The sequence below is a fragment of the Candoia aspera genome, chromosome 7 (assembly GCF_035149785.1).
Source record: "Candoia aspera isolate rCanAsp1 chromosome 7, rCanAsp1.hap2, whole genome shotgun sequence".
Taxonomy (NCBI): Eukaryota; Metazoa; Chordata; class Lepidosauria; order Squamata; family Boidae; genus Candoia; species Candoia aspera.
Window position 1 is genome coordinate 37,232,612 of NC_086159.1, and position 24,890 is coordinate 37,257,501.

Here is a 24,890-nt window from a genome sequence, read left to right on the forward strand (position 1 = left end):
ATGGCATATTTTCTGCCTGTTTTTCTGTTTTCTATTTTCTGTGCTTCCTTCTACACTCAGGTTGGTTTGTTCATTAGGGCAAGTCTGTCAACAAGACTGGTGGAGAACGTGTTTCTAACAGTCCACTGATCAACAAAAGACTATATTTTATTTTCTCTGTCTGGATAATCAAACTTAAAAAAGCAGGAACGAAAAGGGAGAGTATTTGCTTCTGATCCCTTTACCAAAGCAGTTTAAATTGTTCTTTAACAGTTTAAAGTTTAAAAAATTCCTGGTGCTGATGATAGTTAGGGAAAATGCATGTAATTTGCAATAACAACAACTACTACTACTACTATTACTATTACTAGTGAATGAGGAAAACTAGAAAACAAATTTCCATACTGAATTAGCCATTGATCAACAACTATACTGGATCAGTCAGTCAACAAGAGACTAACGTTGTGGCTCCTAGGCATTCAGATGACAAATGGGATATAGGTCTTGCTTCCCTCTGATAGGCAGCCAGTGCAAGAAACTATAAAACTATTGGGAAGAAAGTGCCAAAAAACAATTGGTGAAAATCAAGACAGAAAATGTTATGAGTCAAATCCATAGACTCATGGTTTCCAGAGATAAGTCTATGAAATTGGCAAAATTTCCAAAATCATATATCCCTGACAATGACTTATGGATCAGAGTTGCTTCATACACAGGAACAAGGTTTTTACAGATATTGAAGTTAATAAATTGGAACAAAAATAAAAAATAATGAGATTTGAAATTGCAAAAGAATAACAGCAACAACTTTGACAAAAAGATTTGGAATGCAAGAAAGAAATTGTAAGACAAAGATTACTTCATTTGAAATCCGTACAAACATTTAAATGATTTTTTGTGTGATGCAAACATGGTCGCCCAATCAGTAATGACAGAAGCAGTCAAAAGACTAATGAGCTCATGTACAACCTTGCAAAAGGAATAACAATAGAACTAGGTTATAAATTGAAAGCGAGTTGCCAAATTAAAATATCAATTACCAAAATTAGACTAGAAATGAAATAAAATTGAAAAAGATATTAGCAATCTACAAAATTTAAAATAAAATCTGAAGATTAGGTTTGGGCTGAAAATAAGCCTCTGGAAGTATTGAAATCAGCCTCAGAAGGAAAGAAAATTATTGCTGTTAGCACTTTCGGTGTTGAAGTTCTCCAACAGGTTATAGAACATAACCATATAATTAATCAGCTTTGACCCTGATCAGTTAGGAAATTCTCCCGGACATTCTCCATTTAGATTATGTCTAAAATTCAAAGATCAAACTTGCTGAGGGTTAATGCCTGGCAAAATATGTTGTAGAGTATTTAAAGAAATTAGTTATGCTATGTTTCTATAATTACAGTTAGCTGCAGAAATTAGTTTCAGTTAACCTATTGTAGTTTCCCTCCCTCCCTCCCTCCCTCCCTCCCTCCCTCCTTCCTTCCTTCCTTCCTTCCTTTCGTATTTGGACATGTTTTTTAGTCATTACCAACTGCATATTCTGACATATGCTATTTTAAATGGAGACTTCTGTAGAAGGTGTGACAGACCCAAACTAAAGGTTTACCCAGAAGAGATTACTGGATATACTGGATATAAGGATTTGTCTTTGAAAATCTGGATGAGACTAGGATAGGAAAGATTGGAATATTGTAAATTTCTATTCTTTTAGCCTCTAGGTGTACAGAGGGCAGCTGACCCATTCAGAACTAAATGTTTTGACAGTCCATACTTATATTAGTTGAGAGAAGGTAGTAAAGCCGCAGAAGATTAAGGTAATCACCTTTCCCTTATAGGATTTTATTTTGTTATAATTATTGGCTTTCTAAAAACTATCATTACAGAAACTTGAAGCTGATCTTTTTGAAGTTTTGGGACATAAAGAAAAAGCTCTTCAAGAATTACAGCAGCAGAGAAAACAGTGCACAGACTTGAGCCTCAAAGCTGCAGAGCTGAGCAGACAACTAGATACAGAAAGAGAAATGTATGTTAAATTACTCAAATGTACTACTTTTCTGTTAGCTGTATCCACATTTTAAAAGTCCTCAGAGATTCTGATTTATAACATCTTTTTTCTTTTGCACCCTGTCTCCTGGAGTTGAAATTATCAACTGTTTATTTTGAATTAAAATTTTGTTTAAATCCGCATTGAATTTTAACTGTTTTTTGCTTTGTTAGTATATAATCAGGAAAAGATTCATGCTACTAAGATATTGGCATTAGTTTTTACACAGAAAAGTACAGGAGATATGTTGAATACTTGAAATGTGTTATACAAAAGTTAATGCTCAGTCATGTAATTTTGTACTGAAATATTTTCATTTTTATGTTTTGTGTCTGTATAGGATATCTAGAACCAAATTAGACTTAGAGAAAAAAAATGATGCACTAGAAGAAGTAAGCCAACAGAGATTAAAGCAAGAAGAAGAAAGTGCAAAACTGAAGTTAGAAATTGAGAAACTAAATCAAGCTAAATTCAAGTATCACAAGGAATTAGATGGAAAGCTACAAACATTAACAGATGATTTGAAGAAAATGAAGTTGGAAAAGGATACTCTGTTAAAAGAACTTGAAATCATCAAAGGCAAACTATCAAACAGCAATAAATTTTTGGAAGAAGCAAGGGATGCGTTGGAGAAAGAGAAACAGAGAGGAAAGGCAACAGTGGCAGAAATGGTGAGTCTTGAATTTTAAGCAAACGTATTTTCTATGTAACCAATGTGCAAATACAGTTTGCATGCTACCTGTGAAAATTCAAAGCAGTATGTTAGTAGTCATGGCATTGACTATGGAAAATACTTAAAAATACTTAATTGACCATTTCACTATTTAAATGTGTATCTTGGCCCCTAAATGCATGGCCTATTTTGAAAAGAAAAATGTTATTTCTGCTTAATAGCTTGGTAAAACATTATGTTCTTTGGATAACCAGTTTTGCTCAACTCTTTAGTTTTGCTTTTAAAAACGTAATGATTAGATTTTGTGTATGTTAGATCCATTTGCTTTGAACTGTATTGTGTGTTCTTGAAACTAATTTGAAAGGATGTTAGAGTTCAGTACTGATATTTATGTATTTTAGTAATTTAACAAAAATTCTCATTAAGTTTTCCTTTTTATATAGGAAAAATCTTGTCAAGAAGCTAGGCATCAGCTTCAGTTACAGTCTGAATCTACAGCTAAAGAGCAGAATGAACTGAAAAACTTACTGGAAAAACAAGAAGGGGTAATGTTAATTGTTGATCACAAGCATGAATCCTGTGGAATGGCTGCTTTCTCAGTTAGTGTTGCTAGACTCAGAACTCTGTGGAAAGAAAGGATGAATTTTCTCTTGAGTCTGCATACAAAACATACTATACTCAAAAGAATTACGAATTATTCTGTGAGATTAAATTATTTAGTATGTGTATATGAAATGTGTGGAGTCTTATTATATATACTGGATTTTTAAAAAGTGTTTAGCATTTTAAAAAAATGTAGTAACATGAGATAAAATGAGATTTTCTATCAAAGCATAATAGAAAGGCAATGGTGTTAAAGTAATACTACATTTCAATATTTAGATATCTATGCAGCTAATAACAGAGCGTGAGTCAACACGTGACCAAGTCCTGCAGCTTCAGGGTATTCTCAAAGACAAAGAAAAAAATGAACAGCAGCTCCAATTAAAGGTAAAAGAACTGAAGGAATCTTTTGACCAGAAGAAAAAACAAAATGAGATACAGCAAGCTGAATTAAAAACAGCCCTATTAGAAAAGGTAAGTTCATATATATCCCTCAAGAATGTAATGTTACATGCTATGCTATGTTAATGTTATGGCTGATGCAAGACATTGATTTTGTTGCTTCATAATAATAGTAATAAGTATTATTATTCATTTTTTGCTGATGCTGTGGCATCACAGCAACAGTATGATCTGCGGAGGCATCTCTCCCACTATGTATCATTTTTAGGAGTGTGGAATAATTTTTCAGGGCAAGATGGCATAAGGGAGACCTGTTAAAATTTTTACTGCGCTGTTGTTAAACTTGGAAAATAATTTGCTGCTCAGTGGCAAATACGAGTTTAAGTGAAATGCTACTAAATTATGGAAACTTAAGCATTCTCTAGGCCAGCTTTTTACTGTTATCCCACACTGGAATGATAACAGAATAGATTTTGATTTTCCTCTTCAATAACTGCAGATAAATAGTAAGTATTCATTCTAATTTGCAGACAAATATGTTAGCTTTGTACCATGTAGAATTCGTGTCTGCTTTTGTTCACCTAGAGATTCATTAGAATATACAATTTGGTCAGGGCTTCCCAAACTTTTGGATGCAGTGGTATTTTTATGTTGCCTTATTATCCCTTTTCTCAATTACCTTCCTGTGTATAAGATAAATATATCTTGTGCATGTATGTATTAGGCAGAACTGGAAAATAAATTGCAGCAGCAAATAACATTGTCAGAACAAGACCTTGCTACACAGAGAGAAAAAATAACAGAGCTGCAAAAATCCCTTAAGAAAACTCAAGAAAACATGGAAAAACTTCAACTGGATATTTATGGTAAAGAATCTGAAATCTTGGCTACACGGCAAGACCTTAAGGTATATGACAATGTTTTGAGATTGTACATGTTTCGCTCAGTGTTTGCAGTGAGTAAGTTAAAAGATTCTTTCTTTTGGTTAGGATTTATAATAAACAGCTGAAACTAACAGTAACATATTTCAATGAAGAGTTCTTCAGTTCATTTTTTTCTAGTCAGCCATAGCTATTCCTCCATGTAGTCTATTTTATTCTCCCTCCTCCCAAGTTTTCTATTTTTTCTTCTCTAATCAAAATGTTCAGTCCTCATTAATATATTTTGGATTCTGCCCCTCCCCCATTCCATTCAATCTTGTAAAATGTTTTATAAGGTTTAATGTTACGGAAGCTTGTTGATACATTACTTTTATGTATAGAGGGTGTTGTTTGGCTACACATAAATTTACATAGGAGAGCCCATTTGGTGTAGTAGTTTAAGGCATCAGGCTAGAAACTAGAGACCGTGAGCTCTAGTCCCACCTTAGGAATGAAGCCAGCAGAGTGACCTTGGGTCAGTCACTGTCTCTGAACCCTGAGGGGAAGACATTACCTTGTCAAACCACTTTCTAAATCTTTTCCAGAAGTCCAGGCAGCCGCTAGACAAGACAGACTCAAAGACAGACACAAAAAATCAAAAGAGAACAAAACTATATTAACCTCTGAAATTTAGAAACAGAGGAAAGGTTTTATTTAATACACTTACATTCCATTTTTTACAACATTTTCTCACATCTTTTTTCAACAGCTTTTTTGTCAGGTGGCTTACAAAACTATTATATAAAAACTTCCTAGTTAACAGCATTTCTTTGTGCCTTTTAATCGGTATTCACTCCTGGCGACTGCCTGGACTAGTCCTTACAGTTTTCTTGGCAACATTTTTAGAACTGGTTAGTTTTTCAACTATTAAAATTAGTTTTTCAATAATTTTCAATGATTGCTTAAAGGTCTACAATAAAGGAGCCTGTCAAATCCAAATTAGTTGCTACACTGAGTGCTCAGACATTCCATTTTATTCTAGTCTTTCCAGGCAGTTCTTATTGGACTGTTTTGCCTTTTCAGATTCCTATACTGTTCCTCATACATTTCTAAATGAGTACAGATTACTCCATTTCTGACTAGGATAATGCTTTGAATTGTGAAATTTATATAAAAATGCACTTATGGTCATGCTTACCTAGAAAAAGCAGTACATGGGAGAATATAACTTTAAAATAAACAGTTAAAATGAAATACAGTATATCTTGGAGAGTGGGAATGATTATATGAAGTGTTTGAAGATATTTTTGACAAAGAATGCTAGTGATTGATTATGAGGCATTTATTGATCCAAGACATGGACATACTGCAGTGCTTTTTGGCAAACACACACACACATGTGTACCCACCCACAACCAAGAAATATTGTGATCAAGTATCTGTTGAATTGAAGTAATAATGTAAGCATAACAAACTTAGAAATGATAAGATCAATGATAATTGGTTGAGCTAAGTTAATGGCACCATCTGCTGGAAGATTAGGTACAAATAATAATTTTGATATGTGCTTTTGCATTACTTCCCTAGTAAAACTGTAATAGCCGCATAGTTAAGAAGATTATTGAAGACAGCTTTGAATTTGGAGTATAAGGCTATACAGTATAGTTGCCCTAATTTCATCTTTAAAGGAACCAATTAAAGCACCCAGCAAGTAGCAATAGGATATCATTCATGTATAGCTTCTTTCTTCAGTATAGTTATGTATAAAGTGTCTGGAATAGAAGTTAAATGTAATTTAAAACCTTTATTAAAATGTTGTTTGTTATATAAAATAAAGACCTGAGAGAAGTTGAATTGTTGGGACAAAGAGTGTAATGTCTTCTGGTCCTCACATCTCTTGACATTTTTTTCCTTATCTAAGTTGTCATGATCTTTCTCATCCAGCACCAATTTGTCCATCACTCTTTTACTGTCTAGGAGAAAAGTATGTTGGAAAAACATACTTGCTATTTGCTGTGCATGGCAGATAAATACAAGAATAAATAATCTATTGTACAGCCCACAGCTCAGTGTCATTGATCAGAATGATAGAGAATTGGTATTCCTTGATACAATATTACAGGGAATCTGGTGTCATGTAACAGAAAGATCCAACCAGTAGGCAAGGCTCAGAAATCCTTTTTTTTTTTAATTGTTCCATTTTGTTATATTTTATGACAAGATTATAAAAAGTAAAAATAGAAAAGGTAAACAATGAAATACCAAAAACAACTAATTAACAAGAAAAAATAATCAGAACAAAGAAATAGAGGGAAATCACACCCCCAACCATTTATATCCTATTTACTGATCTGTCAGAATTGCTTCATTTTCAAGAATTTCATTGTCTTTTATTGTTGGCAGATGCTCTAGGGACCCGTGAATGAAGGGAGGGCTTTCAAAGCCTCAAATGATTGAATGAAAAAGAATAACATCGGTGCAGTTTTTTTCCCTTCCATTACTTGTTTTGTGTTTTTGTGGATAAATTTGTCAGCTGAACTGATGTATTCTTGTGATGTTCTGCTACCAATGCTTTACTGTAGTTCATATAGATGATTCATTCACCTTTCGCCTAAAAATGTATTGTCCGTTTTGACTCATGAACTAGCTCCGGAGCATTAGTAATTTTGCTTTCAATTTAGATTACAGAAGAGAAGCTGGCTTTGGCACAAGAAGAATTGATTTCAAATAGAAATCAAATTAGTAATCATAACCAGTTGATCAAAGAACTTAAGACTATAAGATCTACACTGGAACAGGATGTGTCCAAAAAAGAACAGCAACTGAAAGAGCAAGAGAAGTTGTTACAGGAAATACAGAAAGACAAGGTAATGTGTTTTTTAATCCTTTGAACTACATTTCTGGTTGCAATTGCTTCTTCTGTTGCCGTTTTTTTTTAAAAAAAGGTTTGCTACTTTACATTTTTGTTACTTCTTACAAGGAGAAAAATTATCTTTCCTTTGGCTGTTGAAGTTGGAAAGAGTGGTCATAGTACAACACTAACTATATTACTATTCATCTAATATAGCGTGCTTAAGTATTAAATGTATCTTGAAAGATGATTGTCTTGGCTATTAAGAAAACTGAAGCATTAATTCAGCATGTGCTTCTTTAGCCCCCCCAGCCCCCAATTACATCAATTGCATAATTATCTTTCTTTGAGCCAAGAGATTCAGTTCTTTAGTCTCAAAGCAACAGATAGTGATATAATATCTAAAAATTCAATTCAATAAATTATACAACATAAATAGCTAGGTTTATCCATGGTACATGAAATGATCATATTAACCTCCTGGAAGAGGAAGTATACAGTCAGCATTAAAGGAATAAATTAAGAGAAAACTTTGGGACTAGTGGAAAATACAGGTTCAGTTATCAATTGGCTTTATTTCAATGAATACTGTTCATTGAAAGTAGTAGCTTCTTTCTGAGTAAATATGCATATTTATTTAGGAAGGGGTATTTAAATAAACTTGTTGACTTTTTCTGTCTAAAGGATTTAAAAGAAAAAGATTTGGTTAATGAAAAGTCGAAAACTTCAGAGCTCTATAACATAAATTGCAAACAGGAAAAAGAAATTGTCAAGCTAAGGGATGAAATTAGACTCTGCAAACAAGAGTTTGAGAAGGTATGTAGAGTCATAAACATTCCAAATTGATCAGCGTTATATTGTATAAGGCTTTGGAAAATACGCATTAACAATGCTCCAGAATTGTGCCATAAGGCAGCTGAAATGCACTGAGGTGCAATGCTAGCTTTGAGATCAGCCTTTTTATCCTCTAGCTTTGATACCTATTTTTTCAGCTCCAGTGTATTCTTCCCTTCCCAACCTTACACGTTTCTTAGTTGTTTGTTCATTTATTTATTTAAAGCATTTATATGACTGCCCAACTCAAACAACGTGACTCTGGGCAGCATACAATAAACCAGTAAGCAAAGATAACAAAAAATAAATAATACCAATTAAAAGTAAATATGAACAATTAATTGGCAGCTGAGAATGATGTTCACTGCACTCTTCCAAACAGGAGCTCTGACCCAAAAACCTAAGCACAGAGCCAGGTTTTCACTCCCTCTCTAAAGGTCTGCAGGGTTAGGGCCAACTGTATGTTATGGGAAAGAGGGAAGAGATGGATAAGATAAGATAGATAAGCTAAACTTTTATTGTCATTTCACTATATACCAAAGTGTACATTAAAATGAAATTTCGTTGCATTGGCTCAAGCAATAAAATAAGAATACCATAATTACCACAATATGTAATATACATTCTTTACTCATTCCACTCCTCTAATCTTTATCCTAATAAATATCAGTCCTACACCCAGCATGTGTACCCATGGAATGAGAAGGGATTATTAAGAGTTCAGGAGTCTAATAGCCCAGGGGACAAAACTGTTGCCTAATCTAGCTGTTGTACATCAGATGCAGCAGAATCTTTTCCCAGAGGGCAGCAAGGAGAACAAGCCATAATGGGGGTGGAAATGGTCACTAACAATATTTCTGGCTCTGGACAGTGTGTATGCGCTATGTCCTGCATGGGAGGAAGTGAGGTTCCCATTATCTTCTCTGCTGCCCTCATCACCCTCTGCACAGACTTTTTATCTGAGGCACTACAACCTCCAAACCAGACAGAAATACAGTTGGTCAATACACTCTCTATAGTGCCTTTATAGAAAGTAAGAAGGATGGGAGGTGGAAGATGTGCCTTCCTTATCCGGTGCAAAAAATACAGACGCTGCTGTGCTCGTTTTACCAAAGTTGCAGTATTAAGAGACCAAATCCGACTGTTGGTTATATGCACCCCCAGATACCTGATGCTACTAACTGACTCCACAGCTATGTCATTAATAAAGAGTGGTGTATGGCTGGGCTGGTTCTTTCTAAAGTCGATAATAATCTCCTTGGTTTTTTCAACATTTAGAACCAGGCTATTTATATTACACCAATCCACAAAAGCCTTCACCTCCTCCCTATAAGCCCAGTCATTGTCATCTCTGATAAAACCCACCACCGCCATATCATCTGCATACTTCACAACGGAATTGGTGGTAAACCTGGCACAACAGTCATAGGTCATCAGGGTAAACAGCAATAGGCTCAGGATCAGCCCTGTGGAGAACTGATGCTCAAGGAAATAGGGCTGGAGATATTGTTTCCAGCTTGCACTGACTGGGATCTATCGGTGAGGAAGTCAAGTAGCCAATTACACAAAGGAGTACTAAAACCCAAAGAACCCAGTTTGTCTACCATATGCTGAGGAACAATTGGATTAAATGCTGAGCTGAAATCAACAAACAGCATTCGCACGTAGCTGTTTTCCTCTAAATGTGCCAAGCTCAAATGGAGAACAGAGGAGATTGCATCTCCTATAGAGCGGTTCCACCGGTAAGCAAACTGAAGTGGATCAAACGATGGAGGAAGTCTGAAGACAATATGGTTCTTTATCAGCCTCTCAAAACATTTCATCATAATAGGAGTGAGTGCTATCGGACAATAATCATTAAGACATGAGATTGTAGATTTTTTAGGCACAGGTATTCCACAGGTTGCTGTGGAAGATGGAAGAAACATCAATAACCTTCAATATGCGGATGATGCAACCGTCCTCTCAGAAACCCAGGAAGGCCTAAAGCACCTAATCATGAGACTTAGAGAAGAAAGTGAGAAGTTTGGCCTCTTTCTGAATATCAAAAAGACCAAACTCATGACAACTGCAAGGAATGGAAACATCAAAATAGTAATTGATGGAGAGGAGGTGGAATATGTGGAAGAATTCACCTTTTTAGGATCACTGGTCAATCAAAATGGCGAATGCATTCAAGAAATTAAACGCCGAATCATTCTGGGTCGCACAGCAATGATAAGTATGAATCAAATTTGGGAAGACAAGGATGTCAGCTTGATGACTAAGTGTAGTCCACACTGTTGTGTCCTCCATAACTACATATGGCTGTGAAAGCTGGACGATGAAAAAGTTGGATAGAAGGAAAATTGATTCGTTTGAACTATGGCTTTGGAGGAGGCTCTTGCGCATCCCTTGGACTGCAAAGATAAAGAAGTGTTGAGCATAAAACGAGTCATGTCACTAGAAGGAAGAATAACAAAACGTAGACTTAGTTACTTAGGTCATGTCATGAGATCAACATTGTTGGAGAAAGACATGCTTGGAATGGTCAGTGGCAAAAGACGAGGATGCCAAAGAACGGGCTGGTTGGATGTAATCAAAGCAGACACAGGCCAAAATATACAGCAACTGAAAGAAGCTGTACAAGATCAGAAATCATGGAGAGAGCTAGCTTATAGAATCACCAAGGGTCGGATACGGCTGAATGGATAATTCGATTTGATAATGGTTGCAGTTTTAAAACATACCAGAACTGGGGCCTGATGCAGTGAAATGTTGAAGATGTCCGTGAGAACACTGGCCAACTGATCAGCACAGTCCCTGAGTACCCGCCCTGGAATATTAGCTTTCCAGAGGGTACGCACCACCACGGAAAAGGACACCTCCTTGGTCTTGTTAGGTGACATTTTAGGGAGAGGACCAACAGCATGCCCACCCTTGCAGAAGGCATTTCTGCCAATAACTCAGTCCTGTGCCATGTAGGGCTTTATAGGTGATAACCATCTCCTTGAATTGCACCTGGAAGGCTATAAGAAGCCAGTATAGCTCAAACTGTAGTGGTGACTATTCCACACCATCTGGATTGGTTGAAGCTTCCAGTTGGTTTTCTGACTGATCTTCAGAGGCAGTCCTGTATAGAGTGCATTGCAGTATCCAACTGGGAGATGATTAAGGTATGAATAACTCCAAGCAGGGCCTCACAATCTAGGAATAGCTGCAATTGGTGCAAACATGAAATTCTGCAAATGTTCCTGTGTCCACTGGTGCCACTTGCTCTTCGAGGAGAAACTGTAAGTCCATGGAGACCCCCAAATTGTGTATCAGGTCTGACTGGGATGGTGCAACCCCATCCAGAGCCATGAATGGACACTTTCCAGGTCCTGGAACCAGGTGACCCAAAACCCATAGCTACTTGGTCTTGGTGGGGTTGAGCCAAAGCCTCTTCTTCCCCATCTGTATTTCTTCAGCCTCAAGATACTGGGACAGAATCTTGACAGCCTCACTTGGTTAGCCAGGGTGGAGATACACAATTGAGTATCATCAGCATTTTAATGATACTGCACTACATGCTGCACCCCAGTGGCTTCATGTAGATGTGAAAAAGAAGTGAGGAGAGGGGAGAGCCCTGCAGCTTCCTACATGGTGGGTGTCTAAGGCTAGACTAGCACTGACTGGAACTGGCCCCAGAGGGAGGAGAAGAACATAGTAGCACTGTGCCTCCCACTCCCAATCTCCTGAACTGGTCCAGAAGGATATCATAGATAATATTATAGTTCAGTTCAGTTCAATTCAATTTTATTACGGTCACTGACCAGTACAAGATACAATTCTATAAAGATATACACATTAGCCTTAGCCTTAAAATGTGAGCCATCTGATTTAAAATAATTTTAAATTTGAATTTACAAGTTCCAATTAAATGTTAAAATACATTTAGATCACAATGTAAATGAGCCCCTTAATCAAATTTGAAAACAATCTTATTTATTTGCATTATCATGACTAATATTCTATCAAATATTTATTTATTTATTTATTTAAATATAAGTGTCTATAAAAATACGATATGTAAAATATTAAAAAGAGTAATAAAAAGAGTAAAATATCATATATAAAATGTGATATATAGACCACAAAGTTATTACAAGGGGTACATTACTACATTTTTCCAATCATAATCTGACATATCTTCATAGCAGCTGCGCAGAATCTGGCTACCTGTGCCGTGACAGTTGGATGTTCGTCTATAAGTAACAAGCATGACCAAAGTTGTCTGAGTACTATATCTTGGTCTAAAACCCATCTGGAAGGGGTCCAAATAATCAGAACCCTGTGTAGCTGAAGGATGACCACCTTCTTAATAATCTTCCCTACAGAGGGAATGTTGAAGACAGGAAAAGGTTGTTTAGATGACCTACTGTCTCGTTTTCAGGATATTTCATTAAATATTGCCTTATTTTTAGATTTTATTTATTCATTCATTCATTCAATTTCTAAGACGGCCTACTTGCCACTGACTCAGTTTTTAATCTCAGGAAGGTAAATTATCTTGTGGGCCATACAAAGTTTATAAATAGATTGCATTTGAAAATAATCCTAGTTGTACCATAAAGTATTTTTTCTCTTCACTTTTCTCTGGAGTAGCTTCAAGGAGATTTTAAGCTTTGGTTTCTGTTTTAAATTAAGCATAATTTAGCATTAGGTTTGATGCAAAAACTGCTTAATTTTAATCATAGCTGACTAAAAGAAGATAGTTTTCAGAAATAGAAAAACTCTGGACCTTATTTGTATTGATGAATCACAATTAAGACTAAAAAAGATAAAGAAATGTTAACATGCAGTTGTAATCTAATATTATTTCAAATTTTTAATTGTTTTATGTCGCTTATAAATCTCTATTTTTGTCTATTTTTCTATTTTTTCCTCATTTTCTCTTAGTAGTGTTTTAAACTATCCAAATAAATAAATAAATAAAATTAACTGTACTTTGTTTAGAAGTGTAATGTGAAGTGCTAAGGTATTGGATTAGGACCAGGAAGATGCAGATTCAAATCCCCAATCCGTGTAGATTTGAGCTGATTTGGGGGCAATATCTCTCTTAGTTCAACTGATTCACAGGTTTGCTGTTTGAGAAATAAAATGACGGTAGACTCCCATATGGGGGCGTGGTGGCTCAGCGGTTAAGACGCCAGGCTTGTCAGCCAGAAGTTTGCAAGTTCGGCGGTTCAAGACCTGAGCACCACGTGACGGAGTGAGCTCCCACACTCGCCCCAGCTCTTGCCAGCCTAGCAATTTGAAAGCATACAAATGTGAGTAGATAAATAGGTACCGCTTCGGCAGGAAGGTAGCCACGTTCCATGACTGTCATGCTGGCCACATGACCGTGGAAGTGTCTTTGGACAACACTGGTTCTTTGGCCATGAAACGGAGATGAGCACCGCCCCCTAGTGTTGGACACGACTAAACGGGAACTTCTACCTTTACCTTAGACTCCCATATAACCTACCTTGGATTCCCAGAAGGAGGATATAGATTTAATCAATCAGTCAGTCAATCATTCAATCAATAACCCACCCAGCCACTCTAATTAATAAAAAATAAGATATTTTTTCCTTTGTATTTCATTATTCTAACAATAAAAATATCTTAAAAGAGACAAAAGCTCTTGTGGCTGCCAAAGTCTGTTTAACTTAATTGTGATTGGAATATATGAACCTTCACTAGGCAACAAAACCACTTTTTATGTGGTAAACATTGAAGTCACGGTTTTAAGTCAGTTTTCAGAACCTGATACATTTTTAACTCTTTAGTAATATTTCATAATATGTGGATTCTTGCTTTCTGTGGAAGCTTCTGGCCAATCCACAGAAAAGATAGACAAGAACACCTACAACAGGAAGGCTTAATTGTTTTTTCAAGTTTTCTGTGAAGCTTTTTTTCATTGCAATAGTTGCCCAGATTTGCCCCAGTCCTCCTACATCTTTCTTCCAATACAGGAAGTTAGGAAGAATTGTAGACTTTACATTACATTTTCTCCACATCTTGGCATAATTAAAAGAGAGGGAGTGAGGGATCCCCAGTGTTGGATGTCCAGGTTGAACTGTAGCTTGCCTCATGGAAGCACACTGGGTGACTTTGGGCCAGACGCACACTTTCTCTGTCGTTACTGTTTTGGGAAAAAGTGGAAAATGAAGTATGTGTGTGGTGCCTTGAAGTCCTCAGGAAAAGGTAACGAATAAATATGTCCTATGGTTTTATTTTCTTCAAAATAAGAATTTTCAAATTAAAACATATTACTCAGGAACAATACAACTGGTAATTTAGACATTTCTCTTGCTGCTTTTTTCCTTCCTTCAGCCTTCATGTCCTGGAACTTTGCTTTCCTTATTTAACTTGGTTTAATTTTCATTTTCTCTTCCTCCTGCCTGTGTAATGTTGTTGTCCAGATCTTTCTAGGTTTTCCTCAATTCTGATATTTTTTTCTTTATTTTGGAATTGACAGTGTACTAGTAAGCATCACAGCATTGGGAAATGCCAGAGGCCAAAACAGCATTAACAACAAAGCAAGTTACTAACTTCTTAAAATAAAGTATTTATCTATTCCTCTTTCTTACTTGAAAATATAAGGGAAAGCCCATACATTTTCAAATATTGTTCATTAACATAGTATAACTCTTTTTCATATATTAGTTTAACAGAATAATTTTTGTTTTTTTAACAGGAGATATCAAATCTAAAAGATGCCAAACAGCTGTTGATTAAACAGAAACTGGAATTACAGGAAAAGATTGATAATTTTAGTACAGCTCTTGAACAAGAGAAGAAAAACCAGGAAGTCATCAAAGATCAGTGGAAAAAGAGAGAAGGAGAATTGAAGAAGAAATATGCTGAGATAGAAGCAAAATTGGTCAGTATGTTTGAGAAACAGATCCAGAGGTGTATCACATAATGAGTAAAGTGATTCATTGAATGATTTGCACAGCCATAATGCTTAATTTTGATTATAAATGAAGAGATTCAAATATTCCTTTTTCTTCCTGCCTTTTATATTGCAGCCAGTGAATACAAGTGAAATTGCTTATGGAACACACTATTATGTTTTATTTACAATTTCATTCCAAATCAAGCAATTTACAACCAGTATTAATTTATTTATAGATAGGCAGAATTTGATTCAAGTATATGAAACTCTTGATGTGTTGTGGATTCAGAAATAAATTCTGGTAGGTTCTTCTAGGAAGCATTTGGTTTTACTGAAAACAATACTGCTACAATGTTCATTTGACTGAGTTGGTGGTTAATTATGCATGAATTGGAGCATAATGCATTTCAAGAAATAACTAAGATTCTCCTGCAATTTCCCTGATTCCTTATTCTCTCCACAGTGCCCTGTGATTTCAAAAAAATCTGCTCTCCAGAACTGGGAAACCCTCTGAAATATTGTGAGAAGTGTTTGTTAGGGGTGTAGAGGAAAAGCAAATTAATAAAAACCAACTGTTTATCTTTAGCCAGTGAGAATTTTGTTGGATGAAATTCCTTCTGTTTGGCAACTGAGGTTCCAAGCCCATTTACTAATTCATTTTTCTCCAGAAAGGAACATGAGTTTTTGAAGCTTGTTTTATTTTTCTTCAAAAATGTCACTTTCCTCCTGGAATAATACTTGAACAGACATCTGAGGTGTTGGAAAGAGGACTGTTATGTTGAAATGTTTCTCTTATTTTAGCAAGCTTTGATCAAGGAAAAAGATGAACAGTGTAAAAGTCACGAAGAGGCTGAGTGTAAGCTCCATATGCAGATCACAGCGCTGAATGAAAATCTGGGGACAGTGAAGAAAGAGTGGCAAAGCAGCCAAAGAAGGGTTAGTGAGCTAGAAAAACAAATAGATGATCTGCGTGGAGAAATTGCAGTTCTTGAAGCCACTGTACAAAACAATCAGGATGAGAGAAGAGTACTGCTGGAAAGGTAAGTTGCTAAATATGTTTTTAAGTGGGTTTTTTTGAACTAGGGAAGACATTCTTTCCGTTTTTTGTTATAAGTTGAACTTTGTGTAATTTGGTCTAAAAATTAGCTTTTTTGCCACAGATTTTTTTTAAAAAACGCTGTGGATTCACAATAAGCTATACAAAACAGTAACAGCTAAAATTCATAATCTTAGGGTGAGCTTGACGATTTTGTGAAATTCCAAACTTTCGTGACTTTTCGCTGTTGGTATAACTAGGTTTGTCATGAAATTCTGCTTGACTTAGAATAGCAAAATACCTTAATGGCCTCTCTTGTTAACCAGAAATATGCATTGTTGTTTTTCTGTTTTGGGTGGAGCCAAGTTGAAACAGCTTTCCACAGAATAGTGATAATAAAAGGATATTATGAATATCAAGATTGATGGTACAGAAATGTTTACAAACTGGATGGTTTAAATAGACAGAATGCTATTATAGTGTAATATAGCTTCATCTTACAAAATCTTTAGAGTAAATATTTCTAATAGAAAGGAAATCAAATTATTTGTTTTCTTTGCTGCCTCCTTCCTCCACATATGCTTCATTATAAAGAGATAAATTAGATACACCTGAGACTGTGCTGAAATATTTCTTCTTTAGTAAATTTTCTGCATTTTTTGCTGCAGTCAGCCATTTTTGTATAATAACTTAATTGACAAAAGGAGCAGTGGTCTTAGAACAGGTTAATGCTGTTCATTTATTCATATGATAATTATCAGGGTGACCTTATATTTTCCCAGATACAGTATATTAAAATCCTTTTTTTTTCCTTTCAGTATTTAGAAGATTATTCCATTATTTACTATCTTCTCTATAGGTGCCTTAAAAGTGAAGGAGAAATCGAAAAGCTTCAAAGCAAACTCATGGATGCACGAAGAAAACTAGATGATACTACTGCAGCCATGCAGGAACTAGGGAGAGAGAACCAGTCACTGCAGGTATTTCATTTTTATGCTGAAAGACAGTCATTGGCAATTTAATATTAGCACTGTTCATATGGCATAGATAAGTGAGGAAGCAGAATATGTAAACAAGATATGGCAATGCAGTTGAGTTGGCTTATACTGGTCTAACAGCAGGTGGCCCATGGGTTTGGAGTACTCTGTATACAGAGGGTTGCAGGGGGAGAGAGGGAATCATTTTCAAATATTAACAGTCTTACTGAATTTGGATTACAGAGGTTTCATATGATTTGTTGATTTAATATTTACATGATATCTGTTTTTTATGTTTTATATAGATCAAGCATACACAAGCATTAAATAGGAAATGGGCTGAAGACAATGAAGTTCAGAATTGCATGGCTTGTGGAAAAGGTTTTTCTGTAACCATAAGAAGGGTATGTATGTCTCAGAATATATTATGAGACTTATTTTCATAAAGTGAAGTGATATGTGTGAATAAAGTTAATTTAAGAAATAGTCTCATAAATCCTATTTCTTTGATAGAATGCAGCAAATTTATTCAAAATATATATTTTCTTTTGGACACAGTGAGGTGAAAAGCTTGTTATCAATGCCAAATTCTCACTTGCTTTCATTTAAACTTGATGAGAGAACCTGCTCTGGGTAGTGATATAGTTCTCTCTTGATAAACTCACTGCATACAGTATATTCTGATGGAAATGGATGATTATGACTTTGGAAGTGTGAACATTTCAAGCAAATACAAACATTTTACATGCATCTTACACTGTAGCAAAATTAGCATTAGATTTTTTTTCAGGAACTTCTAGTTCCAGAGCTATATAGGAAAGAGAAGTAATTTCTTATTACTGTCTAGTTAAACTTTAAATATAGGCTTCTTGCTTGGTTATTTTTGAACTATACCTGTTCATTGAACTAGACACCGATATTCATGTATATAGATAAGGACGCACACTCACACAGTCCAGTCTCATCCCAAGAAATACAGTAGACTCTCAGTTAACCAGAACTCAAGCAACTGGCACTCTCAAGCAACCGGCAAAAAATCGAATAAATAATACAGTAGACTCTCAGTTAACTGGAACTCACTGTCAGGTAACTGGAACTCACTCTCAAGCAACTGGCAAAAAAATGGAATAAATAATACTTTAAATAAAATTTAATAGTAACTGAAGCAACCAGAAACTACATTTATCTGGCATCTACCAATCCCCATGGGTGCCAGTTAACTGAGAGTCTACTGTATATTTTTGGCAGAAAACTCAGAGTATATTGCCTATTGTGTTTTAATCTCATCTCATGTAATACAGCAACTCCTTGTTTAGTGTCTACCAAGGTTTGCAAATACGATGGTAATAAACGGTAATAAAAAATTCATTTTCTGACCAATGCGCGCATTTATGAGCAAATTTAATGGGCCTGACAACAAAAGCCTTTGGTGTGAAACTGATTAAGATCTGGTCGGTTTCAGGCAGTAGTGGAGCCTGGGAGGGCTCTAATTAACGTTTAATGAATATTTTTAGCTCTTTGTAGGCTACCCAGAGTTGCTTGTTTGTGCGATGGGCAGCTATATAAACTTGAAAGATAAATAGATAAATAAATAAAGGTCACAGCTGGGCTTGTTAAAGCTGAGCTTGTTAACTTGGGATTAGCACTTTTTACGGAAGTGCTGCACTGCTGAGAAAAGCAGCTCAGGAAGAGATAGTTTGTTTAAACAATCTCTCTGGGACAAAAAAAAAAAGGAAAAGGAAAAAGGGTCAGGCACAGTACACTGTATGAGATAACTTTATCTGAATGAGACGGCAGCAACCAGTGATCTCTGCAGCATGTCTCTCTCTCTCTCTCTCTCTCTCTCTCATGGTCACTTAATGACCATTTCCCTTAATGACAAAGTCATTGGAATGGAATGTGGTCGCTAAACAAGGAGAGGGTGTGCCTCTAAAAATATTGTACATACTTGGTTTTTTAATATACTCCACTGGTAATTCAGTGTTTTAAAATATTGTAGATTGGGTTGTGCAGTATAGTGGTGAGCAAGTTTAGACTTGCATGCTCACTTTACTCCTCTTGCAAGCTGAGTTCAATTCATTATTTATCACAAGCCATAGCTAACTATTGCATCAGAAATATCCATCTATGGTTTTATGCTTGATGTTGGGTCCTGATTTGAAAAGCAAGCACAAAATAGTCTAAGATTACACATCACACTAAAGCCTGATGTGATGTGATTTAACTAATTTTGGCTTAATGTGTTGCTTGAACATAGTCATTGAAGTTTAGCAAAGCATGGTTCATGTCTTAGTTTAGGAACTAGGCCACCATGGCTTGTTCAATAACCAGATATTAACCCATAGTTTAACAGTGATGTAAGAGCCAAGTCTAAGCAGTTAATCAATTGAAGGGGAAGTAATATTTATGTAATACCAAGCTATAGAGTTCAAGGTTATATCTGTCATGTGTTTGTAACTTTTCTTTTTCATTTTACAGCACCACTGCAGACAGTGTGGAAATATCTTTTGTGCTGAGTGTTCCTCAAAGAATGCCTTAACTCCTTCTTCTAAAAAACCTGTTCGTGTCTGTGATACTTGTTTCAATGATCTACAAGGATAATTACTCACAACTCTTACATGTTATGCTAGAGTAAAGTTTCTGTTATGCACTTCGTACAATACTCAGACTACTATTTTGGGTGGGCACCAATTGTAACAGTTGGCAAAATTATAGTATAGTGTTTAACTGATAAAGTCAAACAATTGTACTTCTTGTGAGGCTGAAGTTATCTGTGGCTTATTTGGTTTTGGTCCAAGAGAGCTTCTGTGTCAAGTTTATAAGTCTCCAGTGACTTGTAAATAAAATTTGAATAGAGGAGTTACAATGTATTTTTTTTATCCTGATTTGTTTGTTCAAAAATAACCCCCTTTAAACCTTTTTGCAGGGATTTTGTGTTTCAAATATTGCTGCACAACTATAACTTAATGATTGCTCAAAAATGTGTAATGTATTAGTAGCCTCAAACAAGCAGCTTTTTGTGTTTTTTCTTTCTTCGCTTTTTCCCTCTCACTTTTACTGTGAGTTCCTTTTTATGATTGTGTCTAGTTAGTGGAAAGCTGCCTTGAACTTTTAAGATTGTCAAGCTGTTTTACTATAGTATCACTGTATAGTATATGTCACAGAAAATGAAAAGCAATCTCAATACTATAGCGTAGATCGATATTTCTTCTCTAAGAATATGCTGCATCCTATTGAAAATAGGTGGGCTACATCATCTTTGATATGCAAATTCCTTTTTGTAAACTTTTGAGTTAGAGATGTATTTTTGCTTCTTGCCCTCTTAAAAGCTCGTATGCTCCTTTACATTTCTTTGTACTATTCAAATATGTTTGCACTGTTCTCTCTTTTTTATTCACAGGAAATATTGCCTGGAAGAGCCAGGTGTAGAAAGCTCTGGTACTGAAAGATACATAGTTGTGATAATTATTAATTATTTTACAGTTCCACCATTTTCAGTGTGCATTTTCTCCTTTTTTAATTGTTACTAGAAGTCTATGGGTTTGTCCTCCTTAAAATTTGGAGTGAAACAGCACTGCTAAAGATTGAAGGGAAACCTAAACTCTGAGTAGTTTGTCTTGCTTTATTTTAATTCATGTAATGAGATCCCTCTAATCATGGAGTTCATTAAAAGTGATGTCATATTTTGTCCATCTGAAAGTTAGCAAAATTTACTGTTTTTAAACTAGTAGGCAGAATATGACATCGTCCCTTTCAGCTGAGATTGGGATAATACACAGATACACCCACACACATCTATGCACACTGTGATGATACAAAATAATGCATTGGTAAAATCTAGGTTTACTAAAATATAAGGTGATATTTAAAATTAACTTTTTTGGATTTGTAACCTGTTTGCATGAGAGATGAGTGCAGCTGTAGACATAGAAATGAATATAGAACTAGAAAGAAAAAGAATGCAAATAAATTAACAAAGATATATTGCCAGAGGGGGCTTTCCATGCAGAAGATTCTAGTTCTAGTACTTATGCCTCCAAATAAAGAATTCACAGGTACTAGGGCTTACACACCATTTTTTTTACTTGTATGAAATCCTGGAGAATCATTAGTTGTGGACTATACAATTTTGGATTAATAGATTAAAAGACTTACAGGTTACGAATCAGCTTGATGCAGTAAAAATGTCTAAAGGTCAAATATGAATATAATGTATATAGGTCAAATCTCCTAAATCACCTATTCATAGAGTATACAATAGATGTACAATTCAGATGTTATCCAGCTGTTTTATTCACTACTGTCTCTTTGGACTAAAATGGAAAAGGGTAATGTATGAAGTATTCACAATAAGAACTGAAATTTATTGGAGCTTTCGTCTGATTTATCTTAGTTGATTAATCATATATGAAACCCTTCAGTCTGCGTAAGTTAACTTGTAAAGAAACTGGTTCAGAAGGGGAAAGTAATATATTTTAAGGTGATGCTTGTGTGTGTTGTACTAGGCATCATTTTGGAAATGGTTTCCTGTGTATAAGATAAAGGGGAATTCTTTTCCAAGGTTGTGCCACCTGCATTTTTTCTAAGTATTTTTTTTTAAAGAATGTTAAAAACAAGCAAACTATCTGCTCATTTAAATGGGGATTTGATTTCACTGCAGTCCCTAGATGTTTTACACGCACACACACACACACACACAAGTTCAGCTTGTCCAGAGAAAGCAAATGAGGTTGATCCGATAGTTTAAAAATTTGGACTATTTGATTGAAAACTCAGGAAGAATAAGAGCACTATGCACTTTTTAGTGTAACCAACACTATATGCAAGAGAAGGAACAACTGTTTGCAAGAAGTGATGTAGTAATTGGTCCACAAAGTTGTACATTCTTAATTAAGTGCTCATTCACTTCCCTAGTAATTTCATATGGTATTTAGGAATATTATGTCCATAATTCCTATGTACTCCAGAGGATATATGTATACTAAAGAGGTTGCATGTTCTTTAGAAGCACTGCTTGATTTTAAGAATAGAAAAAGTGGACTTGGGAATTTTGCACATTTCATGTTCTGAATGGTTTTCATTGTTCATGTATAAGCATTTGTTTTCTTCTTAAATTACATTAAAATTTATTTAGGTGGTCTGTTTTCCAGATCATAGCAATAAACAGAAAAGGAAATTCCCTACTTAAGAGCAGAAGTGTTAGTGTTTGTATCATTTCTTTAAAATTTAGAAGTGATATATATTTAAAAAATTCTTATAGTTTCCATTTAAGAATTTAGAAATGAGTAAAGTCCATATTTAACATTGACTGTTCTGCCTTAGTATGTAATTGTTTGATAGCAGGCACACAGGAAAACAATCATGGGAAAACTACTTTGTTTTGTGCCAGCAAAACGGCAACCCATTTAACAGAGGTTTGTTTTTCAGTTGTGATCTTCTCCTTAAAGCCCATATGAATAAGGTTTATTATTGGCTTTCTGAATTTATAAATTCCAAATACAGTGTACATTGTTGACTAGTGTGGCAGATCTGAATTGCTTTCATGCCACCTACATTGTACTATGTGCTTAAATTCAAACTCTTTGCACCAAAGAGAAAGAAAAAACACTGTTACATCAGGTTAATAAACAAGGAAACATTTTGTAATAGAAATCTGTCCAAAATGCTGCTTGTATAGGATTTATCACTTTTGTAATAAAATTATTTTAAAAACACACACAAAAAGCCCAATCTGAGAATGCCACTATGTAAGATTTCATTTTAACTACCTCTTGATATGAAACTCAACTTCAGCCCATTTTAAAATGGTTTCCTCACTATGATGTTAGATTTGATTTGTGATGACTGCCAAATTTTAAAATATTTTAATTCACCAGAAATGTAATATTTCAGTATTTGTGCTTATATGGCTTATTGTTATTACAGATCTGTGCTCTTTTGATTCCTTTAATTTAGTTCTACAAACCTGTAGGTGTTGGAGAAAAATTAATTTACACAAGTGTTCCTAATTATAATCTTTGAGCTATATCAGCTGTATGTATCACATTGGCTGCTATTACTATTTACATGTCATTAAGTTAGCCTCTATTTCCAGTGCTCATGACAAGAAGTTGACAAATGCTATTATGCTATAATGGAAGTGTGCCACAAATTGTATTGTCCTATTGGCCTCTTTGTAACTATTGGTTTATTATAGTTGCAGATGTGAATATTGTGCATAATGTTTATTGGGGTGGGGTAGGGTCTGTATAATTGTATAAATTAGACTTGGAAAATTTCTCTGCTTATCTTATATTGACAGTTATATTAAGGTAGCTTTACCTACATAAGATTGCACTTCTTTTTCAACTGGATCCTTTCATTCACATTATATTTAGATAGTCTTGCATGGCAATTTTTATCAGGTGGATTCTCTTAAGTCCTTCTTTCAGTGGTGTGTTTATGACTTGTAGTCATGTAGTTGTGCCTTACAATGTGAAAGAGTTTAGTTCAGTATGCACTGTAATTCCTAAACTCTGCATCTGGAAAGTAATGGAAGCTGAGGAGTGAGAAAAATGACACAATGCAACCACTAATTCTGTATGAAACCCATGGGTGGATACTTGTGGAAATGTTAATTTTGTATTCTATTATTGGGCTGAAAATAAAATTAGAAATTTCTAAAGGACCATTTGCAATGACTGTTTTGGTGCACTTTTGCTGGTATGGAAAGCTGTCTACTGTATATGTCATACCTATTCATCTCCAATTCACATATTAGTGGAATGCTTCAACTATTTCATATCTTGATTGTGGCAAGATTGAATTTCCCCCTTTATTCCATACGATGAAGTTGGCTGTTTTAAGCGATTAACATTAAATAGTTTCATTAAACAGTTCTTTGGATTTAATGGGTTCTACTAAAATTTTCTTCAATATTGCTATAAAAGTCTGTAGAGCCAGTTTCCCTAGTGTGTAGTGCCAAGTACTCATGGCAGAATGGAAAAGCTTCTAGAGATACAACATCATTAGATGTGTTTTATGAACTAGTGAGCCTATATGGGAAGCTGTGATTAGTTCAGAGTCATGGTGTCCTAGTCATATGAAAGTATTTTTAGTAGCAATTTCACCCAAACATTTCAATTAACTTTTCCACTGCAGCATCCCATAGCATCCCTTATTAATTGCCAAGGGAAATGAATGGGCATGAGTGATCCATCATATTTTCAAAAAAGTAAAAAGACCTTTTATAATGGAAGTTATAAAGGAGCCAGGGTGGCTCAGTGGTTAAGATGCTGAGTCAGAGGACCATTAAGCTTGGCAGCTCAGCAGTTTGAAACCCGAGAGTGCGAGCCGGGTGATGGAGTGAGCTCCCATCAATTTGTCCCAGCTCCTGCTAACCTAGCAGTTTGAAAGTGTGCAAATGCAAGTAGATTAATAGGTACCACTTCGGTGGGAAAATAACAGGGACATGAAAGGAGCCCCCTCAGGCGTTCCCCGGGCAATGATGACGTCACTGGCAAATGCTTTCAATACAGAAGTGCCTTGGTAGGTGCTTCTGACACTAGACAGACAGACAGACAGACAAGATATATAATGGATTTTTGGATGTTTAAGTAACAGTACTTGTACTGTATTGCAAGTCAGCCTTAAGGCAAAGCCAAGCTCATATGGCAACTTCTTGGACATCTGTGTAGCTTTTCATGCTGCCCCAAATGTTGAATAAATACAATGACTTGCCATTGTCT

At 35.3% G+C, this 24,890-nt stretch overlaps 1 protein-coding gene across 1 annotated transcript in view; it reads left to right on the forward strand.

The window, feature by feature from the left end:
• EEA1 (early endosome antigen 1) overlaps positions 1–23,827 on the forward strand; it is a 57,398-nt gene extending 33,571 nt beyond the window's left edge. The window contains exons 18-29 of the mRNA XM_063308897.1: positions 1,863–2,002; positions 2,364–2,694; positions 3,140–3,241; positions 3,579–3,773; positions 4,426–4,608; positions 7,243–7,428; positions 8,097–8,228; positions 14,950–15,135; positions 15,952–16,190; positions 17,046–17,166; positions 17,469–17,567; positions 19,642–23,827. Of these exons, the coding sequence (XP_063164967.1) occupies positions 1,863–2,002; positions 2,364–2,694; positions 3,140–3,241; positions 3,579–3,773; positions 4,426–4,608; positions 7,243–7,428; positions 8,097–8,228; positions 14,950–15,135; positions 15,952–16,190; positions 17,046–17,166; positions 17,469–17,567; positions 19,642–19,764 (2,037 nt within the window). The 3' untranslated portion in view covers positions 19,765–23,827. The remainder of the gene's footprint in view (positions 1–1,862; positions 2,003–2,363; positions 2,695–3,139; positions 3,242–3,578; positions 3,774–4,425; positions 4,609–7,242; positions 7,429–8,096; positions 8,229–14,949; positions 15,136–15,951; positions 16,191–17,045; positions 17,167–17,468; positions 17,568–19,641) is intronic.
• Positions 23,828–24,890: the final 1,063 nt, after the last annotated feature.